This window comes from Heterodontus francisci, chromosome 8 (genome assembly GCF_036365525.1).
Source record: "Heterodontus francisci isolate sHetFra1 chromosome 8, sHetFra1.hap1, whole genome shotgun sequence".
Lineage (NCBI taxonomy): Eukaryota > Metazoa > Chordata > Chondrichthyes > Heterodontiformes > Heterodontidae > Heterodontus > Heterodontus francisci.
In genome coordinates, this window is record NC_090378.1 from 77259448 (window position 1) to 77284474 (window position 25027).

The 25027-nt window shown below is 43.4% G+C and overlaps 1 protein-coding gene across 5 annotated transcripts in view; it reads right to left on the reverse strand.

The window, feature by feature from the left end:
• Nucleotides 1-1252: 1252 nt before the first annotated feature.
• Nucleotides 1253-25027, reverse strand: part of npl (N-acetylneuraminate pyruvate lyase (dihydrodipicolinate synthase)) — a 49887-nt gene continuing 26112 nt past the window's right edge. For 4 of the 5 annotated variants that reach the window (XM_068037403.1, XM_068037404.1, XM_068037401.1 and 1 more), the window contains 7 exons: nucleotides 23722-23931; nucleotides 21952-22044; nucleotides 21726-21871; nucleotides 20196-20242; nucleotides 17251-17335; nucleotides 14661-14700; nucleotides 1253-5026 (listed from right to left, as the gene is read on the reverse strand). In XM_068037403.1, the coding sequence (XP_067893504.1) occupies nucleotides 4881-5026; nucleotides 14661-14700; nucleotides 17251-17335; nucleotides 20196-20242; nucleotides 21726-21871; nucleotides 21952-22044; nucleotides 23722-23931 (767 nt within the window). In that variant the 3' untranslated portion in view covers nucleotides 1253-4880. The remainder of the gene's footprint in view (nucleotides 5027-14660; nucleotides 14701-17250; nucleotides 17336-20195; nucleotides 20243-21725; nucleotides 21872-21951; nucleotides 22045-23721; nucleotides 23932-25027) is intronic. The other variant, XM_068037406.1, reaches the window with a different exon arrangement.

A 25027-nucleotide genomic window follows, 5' to 3' on the forward strand; every position in this document is an offset into this window, starting at 1 on the left:
GAAGTGATTTCATTCAAACATACAAAATTCTTACAGGGCTCGACAGGGTAGATGCAGGAAGGATGTTTCCTCTGGTTGGGGAGTCTTGAACCAGGGAACACAGCCTCAGAATAAGGGGCAGACTATTTAGGACTAAGATGAGGAATTTCTTCACGCTGAGGGTGGTGAATCTTTAGAATTCTCTGCCCCAGAGGGCTGTGGAAGCTCAGTCATTGAGTATGTTCAAGACTGAGATCAATAAATTTCTAGTAAAAACATCAAGGGATACAGGGATAGTGCAGGAAAATGGTGAAGATCAGCCATTATCTCATCGAATTAGAGAGCAGGCTCAAAGAGCTGAATGGTCTATGCCTGTTCCAATTTCTTATAACTAATTTATTTACTTGCTTTCTCATCACTATGCTAAACACTGATTTAGTAAGATACCTCGTATTGTTTTTGAATGCAGAAGTAGACAATGTCTTCCCGCACGTTTGATAGAGCAACGATGCGGCATATTCTGGATAGATGTCCATCTGTCAGGAGTGATCTTGATCGTGCTCCCCTCCCCTCCCTCTGTGATACCTCTCCTCTTTGCCTAGCACTCTACTCCCAGTTACCCCAGCATCCTGCTCCTGAGGCTGCACTGGGAATGGAGTTTGGGTGGGAAGCACTGACAGACCCAGCAACACCATCTTACTGAAGGAGCCAGAACGTCAGGTACTGAAGAGCATTTGCCATCTTAGTAAAGGAAGGAAGGCATGCACAGTACAGCATCTTGCCATGTCAGTAAAGGAGCCACAACTGTGTCAGTCACAAAGATTTGGCGGACCGGAAGAGCCAATGGCAGATTTCTTATCTCTGGCGGGCTGGATTCTGGCCTACGGGGTGTACATTGAATAACCCTGAACGTGACTGATGTAAATGGTGATTTTTCACTAAATATTGCATTGGTGGTTAGCATGATCAACTGAATTGTTTTGCCAAAGGAAGAGATAAATTTATTGCCTAGAATATTGATAGTCATTAATGTTATCTTGATGCAAATTTCCAGTAAATAAAAGTTTGATTTGATGTCAGAACAATATGTTATTAGTAGAAAACCAGTCATGTAAAAACAATACAGCCTCAGGTTACAGGTCACCTGTTTACAGCAGACAAAAAGGCAAATTTCCAATAGCATTATTATTTGTCAGTTAGTGGAAAGCTGGTGTGGAAGAGGATAATTGAACTTAACCAATAGCTAGAAAAAAAAGTACACGATTGTAAAATATTGCCAAATAAAGCAAAAAAATTGCATTTTTTTATTTAAAATAATTGCATGAGTAAATCAGGTGGTTAGGAAATTGGAAGTCAAATTATAACTCCTTCAGTCCATAATTTGATCAATATAAAGAAAGCACGATATTTTTAGTACACAATAGTCTTAGTTTTATAAAATTGACATCCAAAGGATTTTCATAGTAGCTCACTAGGTTTATTAAAAAATAGTCCAGTAGAGATTGAAGATTTCAAGTCTAAGCCCCTGGTTGTACTCAGTTAGCTGATGACTTTGAAGGCAATTAGCAATACTACAATTTGTATCACTGCCCTGTGTTAGACAAAGGAGAAAAAAAATCATCAAGTTCCTGCTACTTATTACTATTTTGAGATTCCTGCAGGAAATGTGAAGTACAGGGATCAGGTGAAGACATAATGTCCCTTCATGAAAGTTTTTAAAAATTCTTTCATTGTTGGTTTTATTTGTCCTTTTTGCTTTGTGTGAATATTTGCCAAAATCAATGTTCATATTCTCATTTTTACTGGTGATGCTCCCCTTCCCTCTTTGTCTTGGTATTATCAGTTTCAACAACATCCAATAATTCAAAACATATTACTTATGAGATGATTATAGATGTTGTGCACTGCCCCTTTGTGTGCGCACGTCTTAAAAGGGACTACTGATTATGTACAGTCTGTTAGTCCCCTGCACAAGAGTTTCTGATTGCTGTGTGGCCACACACCTGTACAGCTCAGAGAGAACACTGGCTGTTATGAATCCTATAACCAAATAATGTGCCAAAACGGACCACCTCGGGGTCACATGAATCATGGTCACTTGGGAAAGGGACAAGAGGGTACACATGGAAATGTAACAAAGTAGTCAACAGTGGTAGGAAAGGGAGAAAATTGGTGGAGAAAAAAAAGTAACAGTAGTTCAGTGTTTACAAAGTACTGTTGATATATCATGTAACTCAAGTAATGTTATCGTGAGATGGTTAGTTATAATTTTAGAAAATTTAAAATACAGGTTTCAAAATGTTACGTAAAGTAAATGCCCAGTTTATAAGAATTATTTCAAAATGGTCATGATGTGTTGCAAATTTAACAGTTTGCTAATAGAGGTTAATGACTTCCTTAAACAAAGTGATTATTGACAACACAGCCGGCAGCTGACGTCAGACTGCGCCAATCTGCGCACATTCGCAGATTGGATCCTACTCTCTGCGCATGTGCTGCACAGTGCCAGGAATGGTTGGCGCACGTGCAGATGACATCGCATAACGTGGGGAGAGCGCGGCCGAAGACCTTGGTGGTGACTGGTGCATTCTCCTTTCTTCTCCACCACCACCCCCAAGTCCTGGCAGCTGTCTGACATCACAGACTGACATTTTAGTGGCAGAGGCTGCATTTGTGCATGTGCCACTGCAGTGCCACCTAGTGTTGGGTTGTCAGCAAACACAGCCTTCCTTAAATAGGTATCCATTAATCTCATTACCTGGAAGGATGCTAGGGGGCAACACATTGATGAGGCTTTTAAATAGACAAAACCCAAATCCTGCAGTTCATTAAAATCAATTAGAGAACCATTACTGGTGGCTCAAAGGTCAAGCAGTTATAGATTCAGTATTGGGGGAGGGGAGAGGAGGGAAGGTATGGCCTAAAGAATTTCAAAAATAATCTTTCGTTGTTGGTTTTATTTGTCCCTTTTCTTGCTCGGAGTGTGTATTTGCCAAAACCAATGTTCATATTCTTGTCTTTTACCAGTGATGCACCCCTTCCCTCTTTTTCTTGGTATTATCAGTTCTGACAACATCTAATAACAAGACATATTTCTCATGAGATTGCTTATAGATCTGCTATGCATTTCCTACATTTCTCACAAACTTTATACATTTGCAATTTTCTTTTAGACTGCAAGGAAAAAGAAACTATCACAAAGGCTAGCCAGCTACATAGTGAAATCAACCTAAATATAGTACAAATAGAGATGCCATTTTTTCTGCCTTTCCCCAATAACCACTACCTACCCACCCACCCCCACAACCGAAGTCCTTGGCTCATATTCTGCAAGTGACAAAATAAAAGTCTGTTAGCAGATGTAATATTGTACAGAATCTTAGCCTGACTGCTAATCAAGAATCACAGAATTATGTGTAAAATCTGTCTAATTCCAGTTGTTTTATTTGACTTAAACCATTCTCTGCTATATGCAGCTCAAATCTGCTGTATTATCTACTGCCCTAAACAGAAAATGCTCAAAATACTCAGCAGGATAGGCAGCATCTGTGGTGAGAGAATCTGAGTAAATATTTCAGGTCGATGACTTTTCATCAGAACTGGAAGAAGTTACAGATATGAATAGTTTTTAAGCAAGTGGTTAGGATCTAGAATGCACTGCCCGAGAGTGTGGTGGAGGCAGGTTCAATTAAGGCATTCAAAAGGGAATTACACTGGTATTTGAAAAAGGAAGAATGTGCAGGGCTACAGGGAATGGCATTAGGTGAATTGCTCATTTGGAGAGCTAGTGCAGACATGATGGATGATGGTACAAAGCCAAAGGAATGATCATGAGTCAGATAAAGAACAAAGATGTGGCTGGAGGTGGTGTAAGTGGGAAAAGCAGAATCACCAACAGCTGCTGTCCAAAGTCAAGGAAAAAAATTGGGGCAGAAGTTATTTTCCCTGACCTTCCTTTTTCTTTCCTCACCTGCCCACTTTCCCAGCCTCTGATTTTTTATTTTTTTTTAATTTAAACTTGTTACTTCCCTATATTTTTCCAGTCCTGATGAAAGGTCATCGACCTGAAAAGGTTGCTCTATTTCTCGCTCCATAGATGCTGCTTAACCTGTTGACCATTTCCAGCATTTTCCATTTTTATTTCAGATTTCCAGAATCTACAGTATTTTGCTTTTGTCTACTTACCTGTTCCTTTGCCAACTGCTTTTCTCTTACTCAACTGAGGTAATGCTCTATCCAAATCTGACAAGATTGGATAGACTACATTCTCAGTTAAACTATGGGCACGATGGTTACAAGATTATAAAAGTGGAATGATTCTTCAGCTTTCACACTTCCACTATAAAGATGTTATAACCAATGTTCCCTCTATTTTTTCTTTGTTGTGCGTGGCCTGTTTGTTGCACTGTGAGGTTCCTTTAAGATAAGTGGCTGGGCATGCGCACATCTTAAAAGGAACATTGGCTGCACATGGTCTGTTTGTTCCTTGTGTAATATGGTCCAGATTGCTGCACAGCCACAAACCTGTGCAGCTTAAAGGGCACAATGGTTATAACAAAACATTACCGTTTTCTAAAAATGCCAAGCATATGGTTAAAGTTGTTATTTTAACCCATTGTAACAAAAAATATAAAAGCAAAATACTGCGGGTGCTGGAAATCTGAAATAAAAACAAGAAATGCTGGAACCACTCAGCAGGTCTGGCAGCATCTGTGGAAAGAGAAGCAGAGTTAACGTTTCGGGTCAGTGGCCCTTCTTCGGAACAAAAAATATTACTGACCTACTTTTTCCTTAATCTATCTTGTATGGACCGATAGCAGCCAAGAAAAAAAACTGAATAACTAATACACAGTAACATGAATTATCAATGTGTATATTTCATCCATTATTACTAGGAGTGCTCATGTCAATATTCCCAGGGTTTTCAGTTTGGCCAATATTTTTGCTTGCTTTTCCTCACTGCATTTTAACAATGGCAGCCGAGGGGGTCCAAGTGGAATGCCCGATACAAGTATCATTGTAGCCTTGTTTTCAGCCACTCCAAAACCTGTGGAAAGAATTCAACATCAGTATTGTATGGGACAAGAATTATTTTACAGCCTCTTTCATTCCAAATAGTTGGATACATTTTTACACAACTTTATAGAAAAAAAAATGGACAGGTCAGTTCCTGTCTGAAACGAAAGAAGAAATAAATCAACATATCACAGTGGAACTGCTCAACAGTTTGAAGGGTCACTCATGGAATACTAACCATTTTTCCTCCAGATAGATATTGACAGCCAAGTTGAGCTATTCCATCATTTTCTTATAGATCATAAATTAAGGCTTGAAAAAGTGGTCTGAGTTAGGAATTTTAACAAGTTGTAATGTATTATTGGACTTCTGTCAGTAGTGCACGTAAACCAATTAGGAGCATCTAGTTATCACAGGAGCATACGTTGCAACGCGATATAGCCATTTAGTTTTTCTGAACCCCAGAGCGACCAGGAAAGTAAGACTCCCCTATTAATTATGGAGTGTCTCCTGACATGAGCATATGCAGAGCGATCGCTGATCAGTGCATCCGAACATTTGCCAGCATGAGTCCATGCGCGGCAATGTCACCACATAATGATGTCTGAGTGTTGCCTCACCCCTCAATGGCTGTGGTCACTGCCTCCATCCCCCTCACCCCCTGCTCCCTCCCGCGATCACCACCTCAAATCAGCTTCCCACTCACTCCTGCGCCTGCCAGCTCGCTGCTCCAGACTACCGGCTGTTTGCTACCCCCACCCCACCGCCTCTCTGGGCAAGCAGGAGGGAACAGCAAGCAAACGGGTACAGGAGAGAATGGCGGGATGGAACGGTGAGCAGTCAGGAGTGGGATATGGTTAGGGAGAATAGAAGATCAAATTGCCTGTTTGAATTGTCAAATTAAGAATGATTAAGTTCACAGGCTTTGAATGTTCATAAATTGTGTAAAATATAAATTTTGACAGAAGAAAAGAAAAATTTTCCAGGTGTGCAACTGGAAGGATTCTGCAAGCTGCCTGGCAGGGACATGCTTCTTCTTACATGGGAATTCCACAGCCTCCTAACTTTGTAGAATAAAAAAAAATTTTATTTTGCCCTTCGTTCTAAAATCACTTTCACTTAATCTTTTGTCTGTGGCCCCTTGTTTTATACCCCTCAGCTGATTTAGACAATCTCTACTCAATTTACCCAGTTCCATCCTTTCCTAATTTTAAAGACTTTTACTGTTCTAATGAAAAAAGACCCACTTTTTCCACCCCCCCCCCCCCACACCCCAGTCTTTTATCGTATTTGTATTTCCTCATGTGAGGCAGCATTCTAGTGAATTTTCACTGTACCCTCGTTGATGTCTCAAGGTTTCATAAAAGCATACCGCCGCTTCTTGGCTTACACTATATTTCGTGATAAACAAATGAAAGGCCGGGAGAAGGAACGGTGAATGCGTCTGGTGCTGGAAAGGAGACAAGCAACCCTCTCCACAGCGAGGAAAGTCTACCTGAGAAAGAGAGGTGCTCGCAAACCCCTCCTCTAAAGCCAGAATCAATGGAAGAGGAGGTAGCAGATGGACAAACTGGTCAGTGGCAAGTGATACAAAGAAAAACCACAAAAGAAAAAAAAAGCTCCAAAAAAAAAAAAGGAACAGGCCACCAGAGCACAAGAGCAAGCACGAGAGAGGGGGAAATGTCCTGACTCCAGAAAAGAATGTAAAATCTGCTCCAGCTGCAGTCGATGGGCGTCGAGGTCAAGGAGGATCTCCAAGAGGCGACAAGCCAACAGGCCTCGCTCTTTGCCACGGAGGCCTCCAAGATCATCTTCCGGTCCAGAGTCCGCTCCGTTGAATGGGATGAGATGTGCTCGCGTTACTTCTTCCAAAAGGTACACAGAGAGCTCGGTTATCAGCAGCCTGAAGATAGAGGATGGCTCAGTAACGTCTTTGCAGTCCGACATACGAAGGATCAGCAAATCCTTTTATGCTGGGCTGTATGACGTGAAGCCCACGGACAGCACAGCCTCCCAGTCCTTCCTGTCATCTATCACAGAGGTCTTAGATGACAACATGAGGGAGAGTCTGGACAAGCCGCCAACTCTGGACAAGTTAACAAATGCTGTCAGGTCGTTCGCAACAAGTAAAACTCCCGGAAGCGACGGCTTACCAGTTGAGTTGTATGCGGCTCAGTGGGATTGGATCGGCCCAGACCTGCAGGAAGTATACGACAATATGCTTCTGGCCAGCAACATGTCAGAATCCATGAGGAAAGGCATCATCACCTCATCTACAAGCGAAAGAGGGAGCGGGTGGAAATCAGAAATTGGTGGCCCATCTCACTGCTATCCAGAGTCAGTCATCGCCAGTTGGGTCAAGTCTGCTCTGGAGTTGGTGATTCACCCTGACCAGACCTGTACTGTACCCAGCAGGAAAATCTCTGATAGATGATTGTGTCCCTGAGTAGCGCGAGACTATGTACAGGACAGGGGCTGGACACCTGCCTCATCAGCTTGGACCAGAAGGCTTTTGACAGGATATCGCACACATACATGATGGAGGTGCTCTCCAAAATGGGGTTTGGGGAGGAATCTGCAATTGGATCAAACCGCTCTATACAAACATCAGTAGCGCAGTCTCAATCAATGGGTGGGAATCAGAAAGTTTCCCGATCCAACCTGGAGTCAGACAGGGCTGTCCTCTCTCCCCGGTCTTGTTTGTTTGCTGTACCAACCTTTTGCTGAGTCCATTAGGAAGGATATGGGCATAAGAGGGGTAGCAATCCCAGGCAGTGGAGGCACTCAGGTAAAAGCCTCCTTGTACATTGACGACGTTGCCGTCTTCTGCTCGGATCCGCTGTCCGCTTGCGGACTGATAAGCATCTGCGACCCGTTCGAACTGGCCTCGGGAGCCAAAGTTAACCACGGCAAGAGTGATGCCATGTTCTCTGGGAACTGGGCCGACTGATCCTTTGTCCCCTTCACCGTCAGGTCAGACTAACTGAAGGTGCTGGGGATATGGTTCGGAAGGGCTGCAGCGTGCGCCAAAACCTGGAAGGAGAGAGTAGCCAGGGTACACCATAAACGGAGCAGGTGGGAACAGCGTTCCCTCACCATTGTGGGTAAGAACCTGGTCATCAGATGCGAGGCACTCACGTTGTTGCAGTATGTGGCGCAGGTCTGGCCCATACCCCACTCCTGCGCCGTGGCGGGCACCCGAGCCATTTTCCGCTTCATCTGGAGATGCAAAATGGATTGGGTTTGGAGGAACACAATGTTCAAACCTCTGGATAAGGGCAGGAAAAATGTACCCAATGTCGCCCTCATCCTGATGACCACCTTTGTGTGTGGCTGCATCAAGCTGTGCGTAGAGTCCCAGTACACAAACACCAAATATCACTACGTGCTGAGGTTCTATCTGTCCCCGGTGTTGTGAAGGATGGGTCTGGTCACATTGCCGTGCAATGCTCCATCCAGTTGGACCGTGCCCTACCACCTATCCTTCGTGGAAAGGTTTCTGTGGAAAAACACCTTTGACCACCAATTCATCAGGCAGTGGTCTGCAGGGAATGTCCTCAAAGCCCTACGGGATAAGGAGATGGTGGATCACGTCGGATGGTTCCCCGAGCAAACTGCCAAGGTCATTTGGCAGAACGCATCACCAGAACTTTCAAACAAGCACCAAGACGTAGCTTGGCTGGTGGTGAGAAGAGCTCTCCCCATCAGATCCTTTCTGCAGGCCCAGAACTTCACCCCCTCCGTATGCTGCCCTCGAGGTGGCTGTGATGGGGAAGAGACAGTTGCCCACCTCCTTCTGGAATGTGTCTTGGCAAAACAGGTGTGGAAAGAGATGCAGTGGTTTTTGTCGAGGTTCATCCCAAGCAGCTCTGTAATACAGGAGTCTGTGCTCTACGGGCTGTCCGCAGGGACGCACACCGAGATAAACATCAACTGCTGCTGGAAGACCATCAATTCAGTGAAAGACACTCTTTGGTCTACCCGAAACTTGCTGGTCTTCTAGTGCAAGGAGTTGTTCAAGATAAGAGTGTTGCAGACTGGCACATTCCAAGGTCCAGGACTGTGTGCCGAGGGACACACTAAAGCTTGGGGCAGCTGCTGCAAAGGCTCAATGGGGAAAGACCACTGTGTAAGATTCTCCTGCCATAGTGAACTAAGGGGCTTGACACATGGAAAGCCACTTGGGCTGTACACACCAAATATGGGTTTGTTGCAAAATGTACATAGCATACAAAATGGAATGGAAGGGTTGTGAGGCAAGTCACTCCTGTATTGAAGAAAACAGACTTCTTTTGCACTTTTTGGAATGTCAACTTGGTGCTGTTTTGAACTGTTTTGTAATGTATATTTTTTAAAACAGATTTTTATGAATAAAGTATATTTTTTGGGAAAAGAAAATTACCCATCCCTAATTGCCCTCGAGAAGGTGGTAGTGAGGTGCCTTCTTGAACCACTGCAGTCCATCTGGCGTAGGTACACCAACAGTGCTGTTAGGAAGGGAGTTCCAGGAAGGAACAGCGATATCGTTCCAAGTCAAGATGGTGTGTGGCTTGGAGGGGAACTTGCAGATGGTGGTATTCCCATGTATCTGCTGCCCTTGTCCTTCTAGGTGGTAGAGGTTGCGGGTTTGGAAAGTGCTGTTGAAGGAGCCTTGCTGAGTTGTTGCAGTGCATCTTGTGGATGGTACACACTGCTGCCACTATGCGTCAGTGAGTGAAGGGAATGAATGTTGAAGGTGGAGGATGGGGTGCCAGTCAAGTGGGTTGCTTTGTCATGAATGGTGTTGAACTTGTGTTGTTGGAGCTGTACCCATTCAAGCAAGTGCAGAGTATTCCATCACACTCCCGACTTGTGCCTTGTAGATGGACAGGCTTTGGGCGGAGGGAGTCAGGAGGAGAGTTACTCGCTGCAAAATTCTTAACCTCTGACCTGTTCTTGCAGCTATGGTATTTATATGGCTACTGCAGTTTGGTTTCTGGTCAATGGTAACCCCCAGGAGGTTGATAGTGGGGTATTCAGCGATGGTAATAACATTGAATGTCAAGGGAAGATGATTAGATTCTCTCTTAAATGGCAAGTAATATTCGTGCCACACATCAACCCAAGCATGGATGTTGTCCAGGTCTTGCTGCATCTGGACATGGACTGCACCAACATCTGAGGAGTCACGAATAGTGCTGAACATTGTACAAATCAAACATCCCCACTTCAGACCTTATGATGGAAGGAAGGTCACTGAAGAAGCAGTTAAAGATGGTTGGCTTGAGGACACAGCGGCAAGCACCCCAGCCTCACAGCTCCAGCGATCCGGAGTCGGTTCTGGGTCCTGCCCGTGTGGAGTTTGCAAGTTCTCCCTGTGACAACGTGGGTTTCCTCCAGATGCTCCGTTTTCCTCCCACATGTATCTTACCCTATGATTCCCCACTGAATTTCTACTCATTGTTTGAGCTCGTCAGTTGGATGGCACAGTGGCGCAGCGGTTAGCACCGCAGCCTCACAGCTCCAGCGACCCGGGTTCAGTTCTGGGTACTGCCTGTGCGGAGTTTGCAAGTTCTCCCTGTGACTGCGTGGGTTTCTGCCGGGTGCCCCGGTTTCCTCCCACAGCCGAAGACTTGCAGGTGATAGGTAAATTGGCCATTGTAAATTGCCCCTAGTGTAGGTAGGTGGTAGGAGAATTGACTGAAGGTGGGGATGAGAGAGGGAAAATGAGATTAATGTAGGATTAGTATAAATGGGTGGTTGATGGTTGGCATGGACTCGTTGGGCCGAAGGGCCTGTTTCGTGCTGTATCTGACATTACCCTGAGGAACACCTGCAGTAATGTCTAGGGATTGAGATGAACAGACAGGTAGATAAAGGTGGTCAAGAAGGCATATGGGATTCTTGCCTTTTTTAGGCATGGCATAGGCTATAAGAACTGCAAGGTTATGCTGGAATGGTATAAAAACACGAGTTAAGCCACACTGGAGTACTGTATGCAGTTCAGGTCATCACACTACAGGAAAGATGTGGTTACACTAGATAGGGTACAGAGGAGATTTGAGAGGATTTTGCCAAGATTGAAGAATTTTAGTTTAGGAGTGTTATGAACGCTGGATTAGATTAGATTAGAGATACAGCACTGAAACAAGCCCTTCGGCCCACTGAGTCTGTGCCGACCATCAACCACCCATTTATACTAATCCTACACTAATCCCATATTCCTACCAAACATCCCCACCTGTCCCTGTATTTCCCTACCACCTACCTATACTAGTGACAATTTATAATGGCCAATTTACCTACCAACCTGCAAGTCTTTTGGCTTGTGGGAGGAAACCGGAGCACCCGGAGAAAACCCACGCAGACACAGGGAGAACTTGCAAACTCCGCACAGGCAGTACCCAGAATCGAACCCGGGTCCCTGGAGCTGTGAGGCTGCAGTGCTAACCACTGCGCCACTGTGCCGGATTATGTATTTGCATTATGGTCATGTTTTAGGCTGAGTTTGCTGACAAGGCAACCACAAGGCGGTGCAGTTTTGGCAAGTGCTCAAATGCAGCCTCATTGACTGAAATGTCACTGTCTGCGAAGTCTCAGGCAGCTGCCAATAATAAAGATGGCGTGGCTCAATTTGACAAAAAAATTGATTAAACAGAAACCCCCTCAATGGCTGCGATCACCTCCATCCCACCCCCAACAGTACGCCGCTTCTCTTCACTGCTCCCATCTGTTCACTCCCTGTGTCATCCAGTCATCCCTCGGCCGCTTGCTCCCTGCCCACCCTCCCACTGCTTCTCCAGGTGGCGCAGAGTGTGTGGCCTAGGATGAAGTGGTGAGGCAGTGAGGCAGAAAGCAAGTGGCGCATAGTTGGGAGCGGGAGGCACTGGGAAACTGAAAGTAGCAATTGGGGTAGGGATGGCAGGAGAGAGCAGGGTGCAGAGGGGGAATGGAAATGGAGGCAGTGATCGCGGCCATTACGTCTGATGTCATTGTGTGGTGATGTCGGCGTGAACACAGATTTATACTGGCAAGCCGGCAGATGTTCAGGCGCTTTAATGATGTTGGTGATCGCTCTGCGTTGTCAGGATATATTTTTAAAATATTTTTAAAACGGATTTTAATGCAGCGAAAAATGAACATTTGGAGCAAACATGCAACCTCATACAAAATCTATCCAGAGACAAGCCAGCAGTCTTGGCTACCATGAGAACAAGGAACCAGATCAAAACCCCTTTTGAAAACAGGGGGCAAAATTGTAACACCAAAAAGGACAATGGGTTTTATTCTCCCATACTCTCAGATTGTAGCCGGGGGCTGTAAAATGCAGAAATGAGCTGCAATTTTTAACAACTGGAAACAAAGGAAGCCCCAGGTGATTTTGTTATTGTCAGTCACATGGTCTCAGAGCTGTCCAAGGCGAATAACTATTGACCTCAATAAATTACAGGAAGAGAGCGACAGAGCGCGGGGGCGAGAAAGAAAAGAAAGGAGCCCCTCCCTCATGCACCAATTCCCACTTTACAGTCTGTGCACTCATTTATTTTCTTAATTTATAGTTCCCCTCCTTACCAAACTCCCTTAACACTTTGCCATTCAGCAGCACTCAATGCAGACAAGCAGCACTGACAGTCCCCTGAATTTATACTCTGAAAACAATGCTGATATCTCTGCTAGAGCTCAGAAACCAGTTTAAGCTAGCTTCCTAATTAACTAGTTACAACTATTCCCAGATTGTTAGTAGACCCCAGTTTAAAACTGCAAGAAACCTAACTTACCTCTTACTGAAACAGGAATTTCAGTTAATTGCTAGACGCAAGTAAAACAAAAGCTAGCCTGGAGAGATTAACCCTTAAATTTCACTCACATACCAAACTCCCTTCTTCAGAGTTAGTGCAGGATAGTAGGCGACGGATGTTTCTGTAAATGGAAAGCGGTTTCCAGTGGCATTCCACAGGGTTGAGTGTTGGGTCCCTTGCTGTTTGTGGTATATATATTAATGATTTGGAAGTTTGCTGATGACACAAAAATTGGTCACAGAGTCGCTAGTGAAGAGGACAGCCGTAGACTCCAGAATGATATCAATGGTTTGGTTGAGTGGACGGAAAAGTGGCAAATGGAATTCAATCCAGAGAAGTGCGAGATAATGCATTTGGGGAGGACAAAGCAAGGGAATACACAATAAACAGAAGGATATTGAGAAACCTTAGAGTGTACGTCCACTGGTCCCTGAATGTTTCAGGGCAGGTAGATACGGTGATGAAGGCATATGGAATGCTTTCCTTTATTGGCCGAGGTATAGAATACAAAAAGCAGGGATGTAATGCTGGAACTGTATAGCACGCTGGTTAGGCCACAGCTGGAGTATTGTGTACAGTTCTGGTCACCACATTACAGGAAGGACATAATTGCTCTGGAGAGAGTACAGAGGAGATTTACAAGAATGTTACTCGGGCTTGAAAGTGGCAGCTAGGAGGAAAGATTGGTTCGGCTCAGGATGTTTTCCTTAGAACAGAGGAGGCTGAGGAGTGACTTAATTGAGGTGTACAAAATTATGAGGGGCCTCAATAGAGTGCACAGAAAAGGACCTGTTGCCCCTAGCAGAGAGGCCAATTACTGGGGGCACAGATTTAAAGTGATTGGCAGAAGGATGAGAGAGGACATGAGGAAAAGCTTTTTCACCCAGAGGTTGGTGGATGTCTGGAATTCACTGAGGAACAGTGGTGGAGGCAGAAACCCTAAACTCTTTTTAAAAAAAAAAAGGTACCTGGACATGTACTGGAAGTGCTGTAACATGCAAAGCTACAGACCAGGTGCTGGAAGGTGAGGTTAGATTGGGCAGCTAGTTTTTTTTTCAGCTGGCACCTCCTTCTGTACCTTAATTTTTCTATTGTTTTAAGTGCCAGGCAATGAACATCTCCAACAAGGGAGAATCTAACCATTCACCACCCCCCACCCCCCACCCCCCAACAACCCCCACAGACATTCAATGGCATTACCCATCGTTGAATTCCCAACCAACATCCTGGGGATCACCATTGACCAGAAATTTAATTAAACCAGCCACATAAATGATGTGAATACAAAAGCAGGTCAGAGGCTGAGTATTCTGCAGCAAGTTATCCATCTCCTGACTCGCAAACTCCTTTCCACCATTTACAAGGCACAAGTCAGGAGTGCGATAGAATGCTCTCCAGTTGCCTGGATGGCTGCAGCTCGAACACTCAAGAAGCTCGATACTACCTAGGACAATGCAAGCCACTTGATTAGCATCCCAGCCACTACCCTAAACATTCACTCCCTCCACTCACCAGTACACTGTGGCTACATTGTTTACTATCTACTTGCCAAGGTTTCGTCAACAGCACCTCCCAAGCATGCAACCTCTTCCACCAAGAAGAATGGCAGCAGGCACATGGCAACACTGCCACCTCCAAGTTCCACAGCATCTTGACTTGGAAATGTATCGACATTCCTTCAGTGTTGCTGGGTCAAAATCCTAGAACTCCCTATAACATTATGGGAGTACCTTCACCACAATGACTGCAGCAGTTTAAGGTGGTGGCTCACCACCACTTTCGCAAGGGCAATTAGGGTTGAGCAATTATGCTAGCCTTGCCAGCAACAGCCACATCCTATGTCTGAAAAAAAAAGTACAGAATCTTTAACAGTCCCAATCTACTCACCAATTCGATTCACATAACCAACAAATTCTTGGACTACAGCCTGTAAAAGACAACATATTAAAGAAAATGATTAACGTATACCTGATATTGCTGTTCTAGGTACAGGTGTATGGAAGGGAAAGAAGAAAATAAAACCAACAAAACCAAAATATTCCTGGGTAGCTTTAAACATTCTACTGCATCCATTCAAAAGCCTCCCCTTCCCTCCAGTCTCACCCATGCGGAAACCTCGTTCAAGTCAGCATTTTCCACGTGTGATCTCAAACAAAGGTCGGCACAGTGGCGCAGCGGTTAGCACCGCAGCCTCACAGCTCCAGCGACCCGGGTTCAGTTCTGGGTACTGCCTGTGCGGAGTTTGCAAGTTCTCCCTGTGACTGCGTGGGTTTCTGCCGGGTGCCCCGGTTTCCTCCCACAGCCAAAGACTTGCAGGTTGATAGGTAAATTGGCCATTGTAAATTGTTCGTAGTGTCGGTAGGTGGTAGGAGAATGGTGGGGATGTGGTAGGGAATATGGGATTGATGTAGGATTAGTATAAATGGGTGGTTGTTGGTCGGCACCGACTCGGTGGGCTGAAGGACCTGCTTCAGTGCTATATCTCTAAATAAATAAAGATTGTGGTCAGACTATTTGATCCTGGGTGCTTCAAAGCGGAAACCAATTGTGATCTCATTCATTATTCAGAGACCCACACTTGGAATGGAATTTTACAGCCTCCCAATGAGTGGGCTGGTGGCTGAAAAATTGATTGGAGGCAGGAGTGCCGCTCCCAATTAATTGCCACTTAAGGGCCTCCTCCCACCGTCGCAAGTATGTTACCCACGGGGGATGGGCAGCAAAAGTCCCGAGTAAAACTTGTGGCCCATGGAGGGCTGCCCTCGAAGATCCAACCACACCAATGTACAACATTCATCCCCTACCCCTCCCCACCCCATGCTTTGCCGAGCCTGGCTGATTTTTTGGAGCCTCACGGGGAACATTTACCTTCTTTCCGGGGCCAGCCTTCCTCTTCCTGCTGAAGCTGGGTGCAATGCCAGCAGTGGCCACTGCTCCCGGTGGCGCTGCTGGGACTAAGCTGCCAGCCTGCTGATTGGCCAGACTTCCACCCAAGGCCAATTAAGGGCCGAGGGAATGAAAAATCCTGGCGTGGCTCCCAGGCTGGCACAGATGGGCTCATACCCGACTTTTTGGCCGGTGGATGGGGTCTACTACCAAACACTAAATTCCAGCTTTTACCTCAGGGGGCACTAGATAGTAATCAGAGGTGATGTCCAGCTGATTTGGCCCCTCCCCATCTGCATTTCTTGCAACAATTTGCATTTCTATAGTTACCAATAATTTATACAGCACCTTCCACATATTCGAACAGCCCATGGCTGTTCACAGGAATGTTATAAAGCAAAAGTAAGCAACAAGCCACATAAGGCAATACGAGGGCAGATGCCAAAAGCTTGGTCAAAAAGGTAGGTTTTAAGGAGTAACTTAAAAAAGAGGTAGAGAGGTTTCAGGAGGAATTCCAGAGCTTAGGGCCGAGGCAGCTGAAGGCACAGCCATTAATGGTAGAGTAATTAAAATTGGAGATGGTCAAGAGGCCCGAATTAGATGAGCACAGATATCTCGCAGGGTTGCAGGCTGGAGGAGATTACAGAGATAGGAAGTGGCGAGGCAATGGAGAGATTTGAAAACAAGGAGGAGGATAAAAATTTTAAAAATTGAGGTGTCGCTTGGCCGGGAGCCAACATAGGGCAGTGAGCACAAGGGAGATTGGTGAATGGGACTTCGTGTGAGCAAGGAGATGGGTAGAATTTGGGATGATCTCAAGTTTACGGAGGGTAGAATTTGGGAGGCTAGCCAGGTGTGCGTTGGAATAATCAATTCTAGAAGCATGAATGAGGGTTTCAGCAACACGAGCTGAAGCATGGTGAAGTTGGGTGACATTATGGCAGCAGAAATAGGCTGTCTTAATGGTGATGTGCATATGTGGTCAGAAGCTCATCTTGGAGTCAAATATGATACCAACAATCTCCTCACTTACGGGGGTGGCGGGGGCATCACAAAGGACTTTAGGAGGAACAAATGCCAAATAAAAGAAAACGGAGAATAGCTTTTTGAAGAGGTTTTGAAATCATGGGCGGTAGAAGGCGGCACATCTGGAAAGGGATTCCAAAGGATAGGAATACAGTGGCAAAAGACCAGCCACCAATGGTGGAGCAAAATTGGAGACAAGGAATAACCCTATATCTTGGAGGTGTTTTGGGACTGGAAAGAAGGTCCATTTTATAAATGGCCTGACTTATACACAAGACAAGACAATTTGAATTAAAGCTACAAAATATGTGGGAAAGATTTTAAATTATCCTGCTTACAGCTTCTCACCAAATCACCAAAATGATTTTTAAACAGGAACTCTTAAATTGCAGAGAATATTTATAACTCCACCTTAAAACAGATCTGAAACCTCATCATGATATAAATTTTTTAAAAAGTCTTAATTTTCTATTTTCAAGATTTTGCAAGTGGTATACGATTACTGATTTTTGTACTGGTAAAAGTAAAACTATGAATAAAAAGGAAAGCTGGAAAATTAGTTTACCTGGTGTTCCCTGGCCAAGTTGTAGTCTCCACTCTTAGTAACAGTCAGCATCTTATTACATAAATTCCCAAGGTAATTGTATGTACTGAAGGAGAACAACATACCATATAGTGTATAGCAAGAATATTGCACAATTAGTATTACCTTTAAGAATTAAGTCTTATAATAAACTTTTCAGTAAATAGTTGGAAAAACATTTAAGGTTTACCTTCCTTGTTGTTTTGAACCAAACATTTAAAAACTATCCTGAAATTAGCCAATAATAGATCCCATCTCATGGGCAAGTACTAGACTCCCTTCTAGGTACCAGTTATGTATTTAAATCTCAAATTCGATAGAATTTTAGTTTCAAATCACCTTCCACAGTTAATAGTTCATCAGGCTACAGCCAGGTGCAACATTTCAGGATCTCATTTCAGGAAAATTTTTGAAATAGTCGGGTCAAACAGCATTTTTACAGAAACGGAAGTCAGTCACAGCCAGTTCACATTTCTGGCATGTTTCCCAACTCAAAATGTGAACTGGCTGTGACGGATTCTCCACAAATGCTGCCTGGCCTGCTGACTGTTTCCATAGTTCCTATTTCTGTTTTCAGATTTCAAGCATCTACAGCACTTTTTAAAAAAAAATCTATTTTAGCATTGTGATTATCTGGAGAAATTCATGTTCATTAATGCTCACTCTGCTTCACTTTCCACAGATGCTGCCAAACTGGAGTGGTTCCAGCATTTCTTGTTTTTATTTCATGTTCATTAATGTCTACTGTCCTATCACAAGAATAGTGTGAAAATGGCAAAGAAAAGACCAACACTGTGCCTTAGACTTAAGCTCAGCCATTGCAATCTAGTAACCAGAAGCATACATGGCAGTCTATAAACTCACAGAAGCTGAGGAACAGTTTTTAAAAAGAGGCTGCCAACTCTCAGAAGAACATACCATTGAAAAATAGCACTGAGTAAAGGCCTATGACCAAGGTCACTATTTCAAAATGATTGCAACAAAACTGAATTTATCTTTTTTTCTCAATTATTTTGAAATCACATGGGGGGGGGGGGGTGGGGGGAGAAGGAGATAGACAACAGAAAAAAAGAAAAAAATAGCAATACAGAGAAGGTAACAGAGACATGTTGCGATATCTTAATCTTTTGACTTGCTTGTGTAACTGTTGGCCAAGTGATATATTGTGTCTCTGAATGAGAGTGTTTAGGCCTGTTGAAGCAGACACAACTACACATATATGCTTGCATTAAAAAGTTTTTATTTATGACAAACTTCAAATATAGCAAAGTAGAAACATGACCACAGAAATTAGCAAACACCACATTTCATTCCTGACATTGGACAAACTTACCAACAGGGTAGTGCTTATCTCTGTCCTGAGAACTATGTCATCCAAGGCTTTGGTCAAATTCTGTCAAATGTTTGAAACATGACCCTAAACTGCTGCTTTTTTTAAAAAACACCAGCAACAGCGGATATTCATGTCACGAGTCCATTGTTGAGAGACTTCAGTAAGATTTAAAATCAGGCTCCCACAGTCCAATTGGGGGCCTGATTTAAAATTCACTGCTGTTGCGCAGGCTTCCCAAGGGTTGGAAAACCCAACAGTGAAAGGGAGGCAGGGCTGCCAGCTTCACAAGTGTATTTCCCAGCATTGGGAAGAACAAGAGTTCTCCATCTGGCCCCCCAGCCTTCAGCGCAACCCCCACCTGATCATTGACTCCCGCACCGTCTGCCACCCCTCCAACCTATGATGTCGGATCTTCCCCTTCAGTTCCAATGGCCATTTCCCCATCCACCTACGAATTGCCAGGGAGTGTTCCCATGGCTACAGCCTTCTGCTACACGTTTTCCCACCTGGCCATGAGCCTGATCATCAATTTGGCTGGCTGATAAAAAAATTTATAAAAAGGCCCCACTTTGCTGGCATTTTTGGCCTCCCCATAAACAAATCAGGGACAAAGCCTCCAGTCTCAATTCAGTACCCGTCTTCAAGTTGTGGTATGAAAGTATAGTCCTAATCTCACTCCCATCTGCCAGCCATTCATGAACAAAAAAAAACCTCACCCCACAAAACAAAAAGGAAACAAGGGCAGGCCAAAAAAATGACACCAGTACTAGAAAGTTACAAGCAGCAAATCAAAATGCAACAAGCAGAAAGGCATCAAAGAGAGACATGGAAGCAAAAATACAGGAACAGAAGCAGAAAATAAAACAGACAGTAAACCAGAAGAGCTCAGAGAACCAGCAACACAGGCAACAAACACAGACAACACAGAGGCCATATTCCTTTACCTGGAAGCAACACACATGAAATACACAAATACATGTGAAGCTCTAGTGCTGCCGAGTGCAGGCTGGAAAATTCAGACCATAACGTTGTAGCTCCAACTCCTCTGCCACACTTGTCAGTTGCAATTTTTCCACATTTGAAGAGGATGCTCAAAAAATTACCCCACAATTTAAAAAAGCAAAAGTGCCCACCAGTTGATGCTTTAGAACTGAATTACATTCACAGCTCAAAAATATTCTATTAGAAACAAAAATGTTTTATATTCATCATACCAGGAAAAACAGGTTCTCCAACTTTGCATTCCAAGGGGGAAATGTAACAGAAGCAAACTGACCCAGACATTAAGATGACGGTGTATGCTAAAAAGGTGGCAACACATGAGGAACAAAACATAGTCATAATATATAATGCATCTTGATGACAGCAATGAAAAAACAAAACCCTAAGATGCTCCTTTTATTTATCAAAGGCAAGGGTTTGTGGTTTTTTTAAATGACAAAATGGATGGAACTGCAGTAACTTATTTAATTCCCAGAATCTTCTGTAATAAAACAAAACTTAGCCCCAAGAAATGGCCCTGTCAAAGATGCTAAGCAAACAATTATTGAAATTTCATAAACTTAATATTTGAGAAAATATATTGAAGATTTACCTGCCAACAGCTCCACTTGCTCCCAATATCATTGCAGACAAGAGTAGCTGCAGAACAAAAGTTTAGTTTAGAACTGGCTTATAAGCAAACAGGAGCGTCCAAACTGCAGCCAAAGAGGTCCACAAAATCTTGGCAGCCCAGTTATATTTATACTTGTACTCTGACTTGCTGATTTTTCCTGTTTGAATTTATGGGCCTAGAGGTTTGAAGGGGCTGTTCTTATTGATGGATAAAAACCAAAATCAGAACACCAAAGTCTATTAATATTAGCAACCCAAGTTAATAAGAACATAGAAAGTTGAAATTTGTATCTGAAGGCTTCATGGTACTCAAAGCAGCCCAAACCCAAAAAGCTTGGACACTTTTTCTACATAACTGGAAGGCAAACTGATTGGCAGTTAATACAAGACTTTTATAATCTTGCAAAATCCAATAACAAGTAGGAATATTTTAGGGAAAACAACCATAAAATAATCTTAAAAAGGTAACAAAGCAGAAAAACACTATATCTTCCAATGGTCAGCAACAAATTTGTACAATTGTGGGCTCAAACTTAATCTGGTCATAACTAGTTCCCCATCTCTGATATCACCCTGCTAAATGTGTATAGTATGCTCTCCATGGGTTCAATGTTTTTCTTTACTTGGGTGCTTAAAATACACAGTACTCAAACTGTAGCCTAACCAATATGAGCAAATTTGCTTGTTTACTCAAGTATTCAATGTCCCTAATTATAAAGCCAAAATGTTGTTGGCCTTTCATGTAGCTTGATTTACCTTTATGGATACTCTTAGGGAATTATTTGAACATTTAGGTCGTTCGGTTTATCTACAGTGTATTTCTATCTAGTCTAAAAGTAACAAAACAGCGAGTATAGAGGACAATCAAATGACAGTATTTATTGCTGCAGTAGTAGGGCAGTAGTAGTACACAGCACATGAAGAAACTTAAGGAACAGGAAGACTTCAGAAAGCAGATAACAAAAGAAAAAGGACACCTACATCCTTATCGCGAGTACAACCCAAGAACAAATACAGCTATAATCAAACTAGGATGTTTTATTATCCTCTCCTACCACAGTATCACACGCACTTGGAACTTTGCAAAGTTCAGGCAGAGAAAATATATGATCTTACGTGATGGTTGGGGGGGAAAGATTCATCTCAATCTTTCCATCCAGACAGGTGTGCCAAGCTGATGCCAAACACTGGAATACATACACATCTAGAAAAATTTGATCTCAACAGATCTTGTTCTTGCTGCTCACAACCAATATACACACTCCAAGCCATAAGCTCATATAGTGATCTCTTCAGTATGTAATGTGGAATGGAGTTTGATACAAATATGGTTCCCCTTAATCTGTTCTCTTTTTAATGGTATGGATGTCCTTTGTTACCTCCTTTCCAAAGACTTCATGTTCCTTAAGTTTCTCAATTTATGTACCCAAGCCCCATCACTACTCAATACTTGCTAATTGACCAAATTAAAGAATGAGATGTTAATTATAAATTAGCGAAACTTTCATACCTCATCTTTCCCAAACAGCAAATCAAACCTATCCTTGTACTTGTGAACACACTGACCATAGTCCAACAAGTCACTGCTGGTGAACTTTAACCCTTGGAATGTTGGGATCCTTTCCTCGATCCCATCTAGTAAATCCACAATGTTAACTGCAATAAGTGAAAGTTAGGTTAGATTTGAGAGAGTCCTTGTGATTTTCAGAATCTCTGCTACACACTTTCATACTTACAAGATACTCCAGTTAATTCAGGAATATGGTAATAGTAGAAAGGGACGCTGGGGGCAGCAGATGCTACTTCCTTTAGAAATTCTATCAAAGCTTCTGCAACAAGAAGTAAATTTCTTATCGATTTTGTGCAATTTTGGCATAACTTTGCCAATATCGTAGACATCGCACTTCAAAATAATTAATTGTGTGAAGTACTCCAAGTTGTTTCAATATAAGATGCTGTATAATTGTAAATGTTATTGCTGGTGGATCTCTTGTGTTTTTGCCCAGGATTAGATAAAAGCCACAATGCAATTGCCTTACTAGACAAAAAGGAAGCAAAGAGAAAAATCATAGAATCATAGAAAAGTTATGGCACAGAAGGAGGTCATTCAGCCCATCATGTCGGAGTCAGCCAACAAAAAACTAGCCGCCCAATCTAATCCCATCTTCCAGCACCTGCTCCGTAGCCTTGCAGGACACAGCACTTCAGGTGCAGGTCCAGGTACCTTTTTTTTTCCCCCCAAAAAGAGTTGAGGGTTTTTGCCTCCACCACCGATCTGGGCAGTGAATTCTAGACACCCACCACCCCCTGGATGAAAAAGCTTTTCCTCATGACCCCTCTAATCTTTCTACCAATCACCTTAAATCTGTGCCCCCTGGTAATTGATCTCTCCACTATTGAGACCCCTCATAATTTTGTACACCTCAATTAAACCACCCTGCAGCCACCTCTGTTCTAAGGAAATCAACCTGAGCCGAACCAATCTTTCCTCATAGCTGCAACGTTCAAGCCCTGGCAACATTCTTGTCAATCTCCTCTGTACTCTCTCCACAGCAATTATGTCCTTCCTGTAATGTGACCAGAACGGTACACAATACTCCAGCTGTGGCCTAACCAGCGTTTTATACAGTTCCAGCATTACATTCCTGCTTTTGTATCCTATACCTTGGCCAATAAAGGAAAGCATTCCATATGCCTTCTTCATCACTTTATCTACCTGTCCTGCCACCATCAGGGACCTGTGGACATGCACAAGGTCTCCAAATTCTTCTACCCCTCTCAATATCCTCCCGTTTATGGTCTATTCCCTCGCTTTATTTGCCCTCTCCAAATGCCTGACCTCACTTCTCCAGATTGAATTCCATTTGCCACTTCCCCACTCACACAACCAAACCATTGATATTATTCTGGAGTCTACAGCTACCCTCTTCACCATCAACTACACAGCCAATTTTTGGGTCATCTACAAATTTCCCAATCATGCCTCCCATATTTAGGTTCAAATCATTAATATATACCACAACAGCAAGGGACCCAACACTGAGCCCTGTGGAACGCCATTGGAAATGGTTTTCCATTCGCAAAAAACATCCATTGACGACTACCCTTTGTTTCCTGTCACTGAGCCAATTTTGAATCCAACCTGCCACTTTCCAGTGTATCCCATGGGCTTTCATTTTTCTGACCAGTCTGCCGTGTGGAACCTTGAAAATGCCTTACTAAATCCATGTAGACCACATCCACTGCACTACCCTCATCAATCCTCCTTGTTACTTCCTCAAAAAAAAAATCAAATTGGTAACTCCCTTAACAAATCCATGCTGAACTTTCCAGACTAATCCGTGCCTTTCCAAGTGGCAGTTTATCCTGTCCTTCAGAATTGATTCTAATAAATTTACCCACCACTGAGGTCAGACTGACTGGCCTGTAATTATTTGGCCTATCCCTCACACCCTTTTTAAACAATGGCACAACAATCGCAGGCCTCCAATCCTCTGGTACCTCACCTGTATCTAGTGAGGAATTGAAGATGATCCTGAGAGCATCGGCTATATCCTCCCTGGCTTCCTTTAACAGCCTGGGATACAATCCATCCGGACTGTGCAAGTTATCCACTTTCAAGGATGTCAGACCTTCTAGTACGTCCTCTCTCATTATGCTTATCGTAGCTAATATTTCACACTCCTCTTGTGCTACAATGTCTGCATTACCCTCTCCTTTGTGAAGACAGACAAAAAATTAATTGAGAACCCTGCCCACATCTTAGGCACCCTCGCATTAGTTCCCTTGTACACCTGGTAGGCCCTGCCCTTTCCTTAGTTATCCTCTTGCTCTTAATGTACTGATAAAACATCTTCGGGTTTTCTTTGATTTGCCAATAATTTTTCATGTCCTCTCTTTGCTTTCCTAATTACCTTTTTTACTACACCCCTGCACTTTCTATACTCCTCTAGACTTTCTAAAAGTATTAAGATGTTTGTGATTGTCATAAGCTTTCTTTTTCTGCTCATCTTACCCTGTAAGCTTCTAGATAACCAGGGGGCTCTAGATTTGGCCGTTCCACCCTTTATATTTGTGGGGACATGTCTACACTGTGCCTGTAGAATGTCGCTTTTGAATGCCTCCCACTGGTTTGCCACAGATGTTTCTTCAAGTAGCTGTATCCAGTCACTTTTGCCAGATCACTTCTCAGCTTCGTAAAATTTGCCTTTCCCCAATTTAGAACTTTTACTCCTGTTTTATCTTTGCTCTTTTCCATGATTATGCTAAAACTAACTGTATTATGGTCACTATCTCCAAAATGGTCACCCACTGCGACTTCATGCACTTGCCCACTTCATTACCGAAGACGAAATCTAGAATTGCACCCACTCTTGTTGGGCATGTTGCATGCTGGCCAAAAAAGTTGTCTTGAATGGAGTTCAAGTATATCGTGCCCTCAGTGCCCTTCACACTATTTGTATCGCAATTGATATTAGGGTAGATGACATCTCCAACTATTATTGCCCTATAGTTCTTGCACTCAGAAATTTGCCTATATATTTGTTCTTCTATCTCCCTCCCACTATTTGGGGGTCTGTAGTATATTCCTCGTAGTGTGGGCTGCCCCTTTTTATTTGAGCTCCACCCATTCGCTAAATGAATCATCAAATGAGGCCATATCATCCCTCTTTACAGCTGTTATTGACTCCTTAACCAATAATGCTACACCCACTTCATTTTTTTTTAAAAAAACAATCACCCTCTCTATCCTGCCTGAAAACTCTATATCCAGGGATATTGAGCTGCCATTCTTGCCCCTCTTCAAGCCAA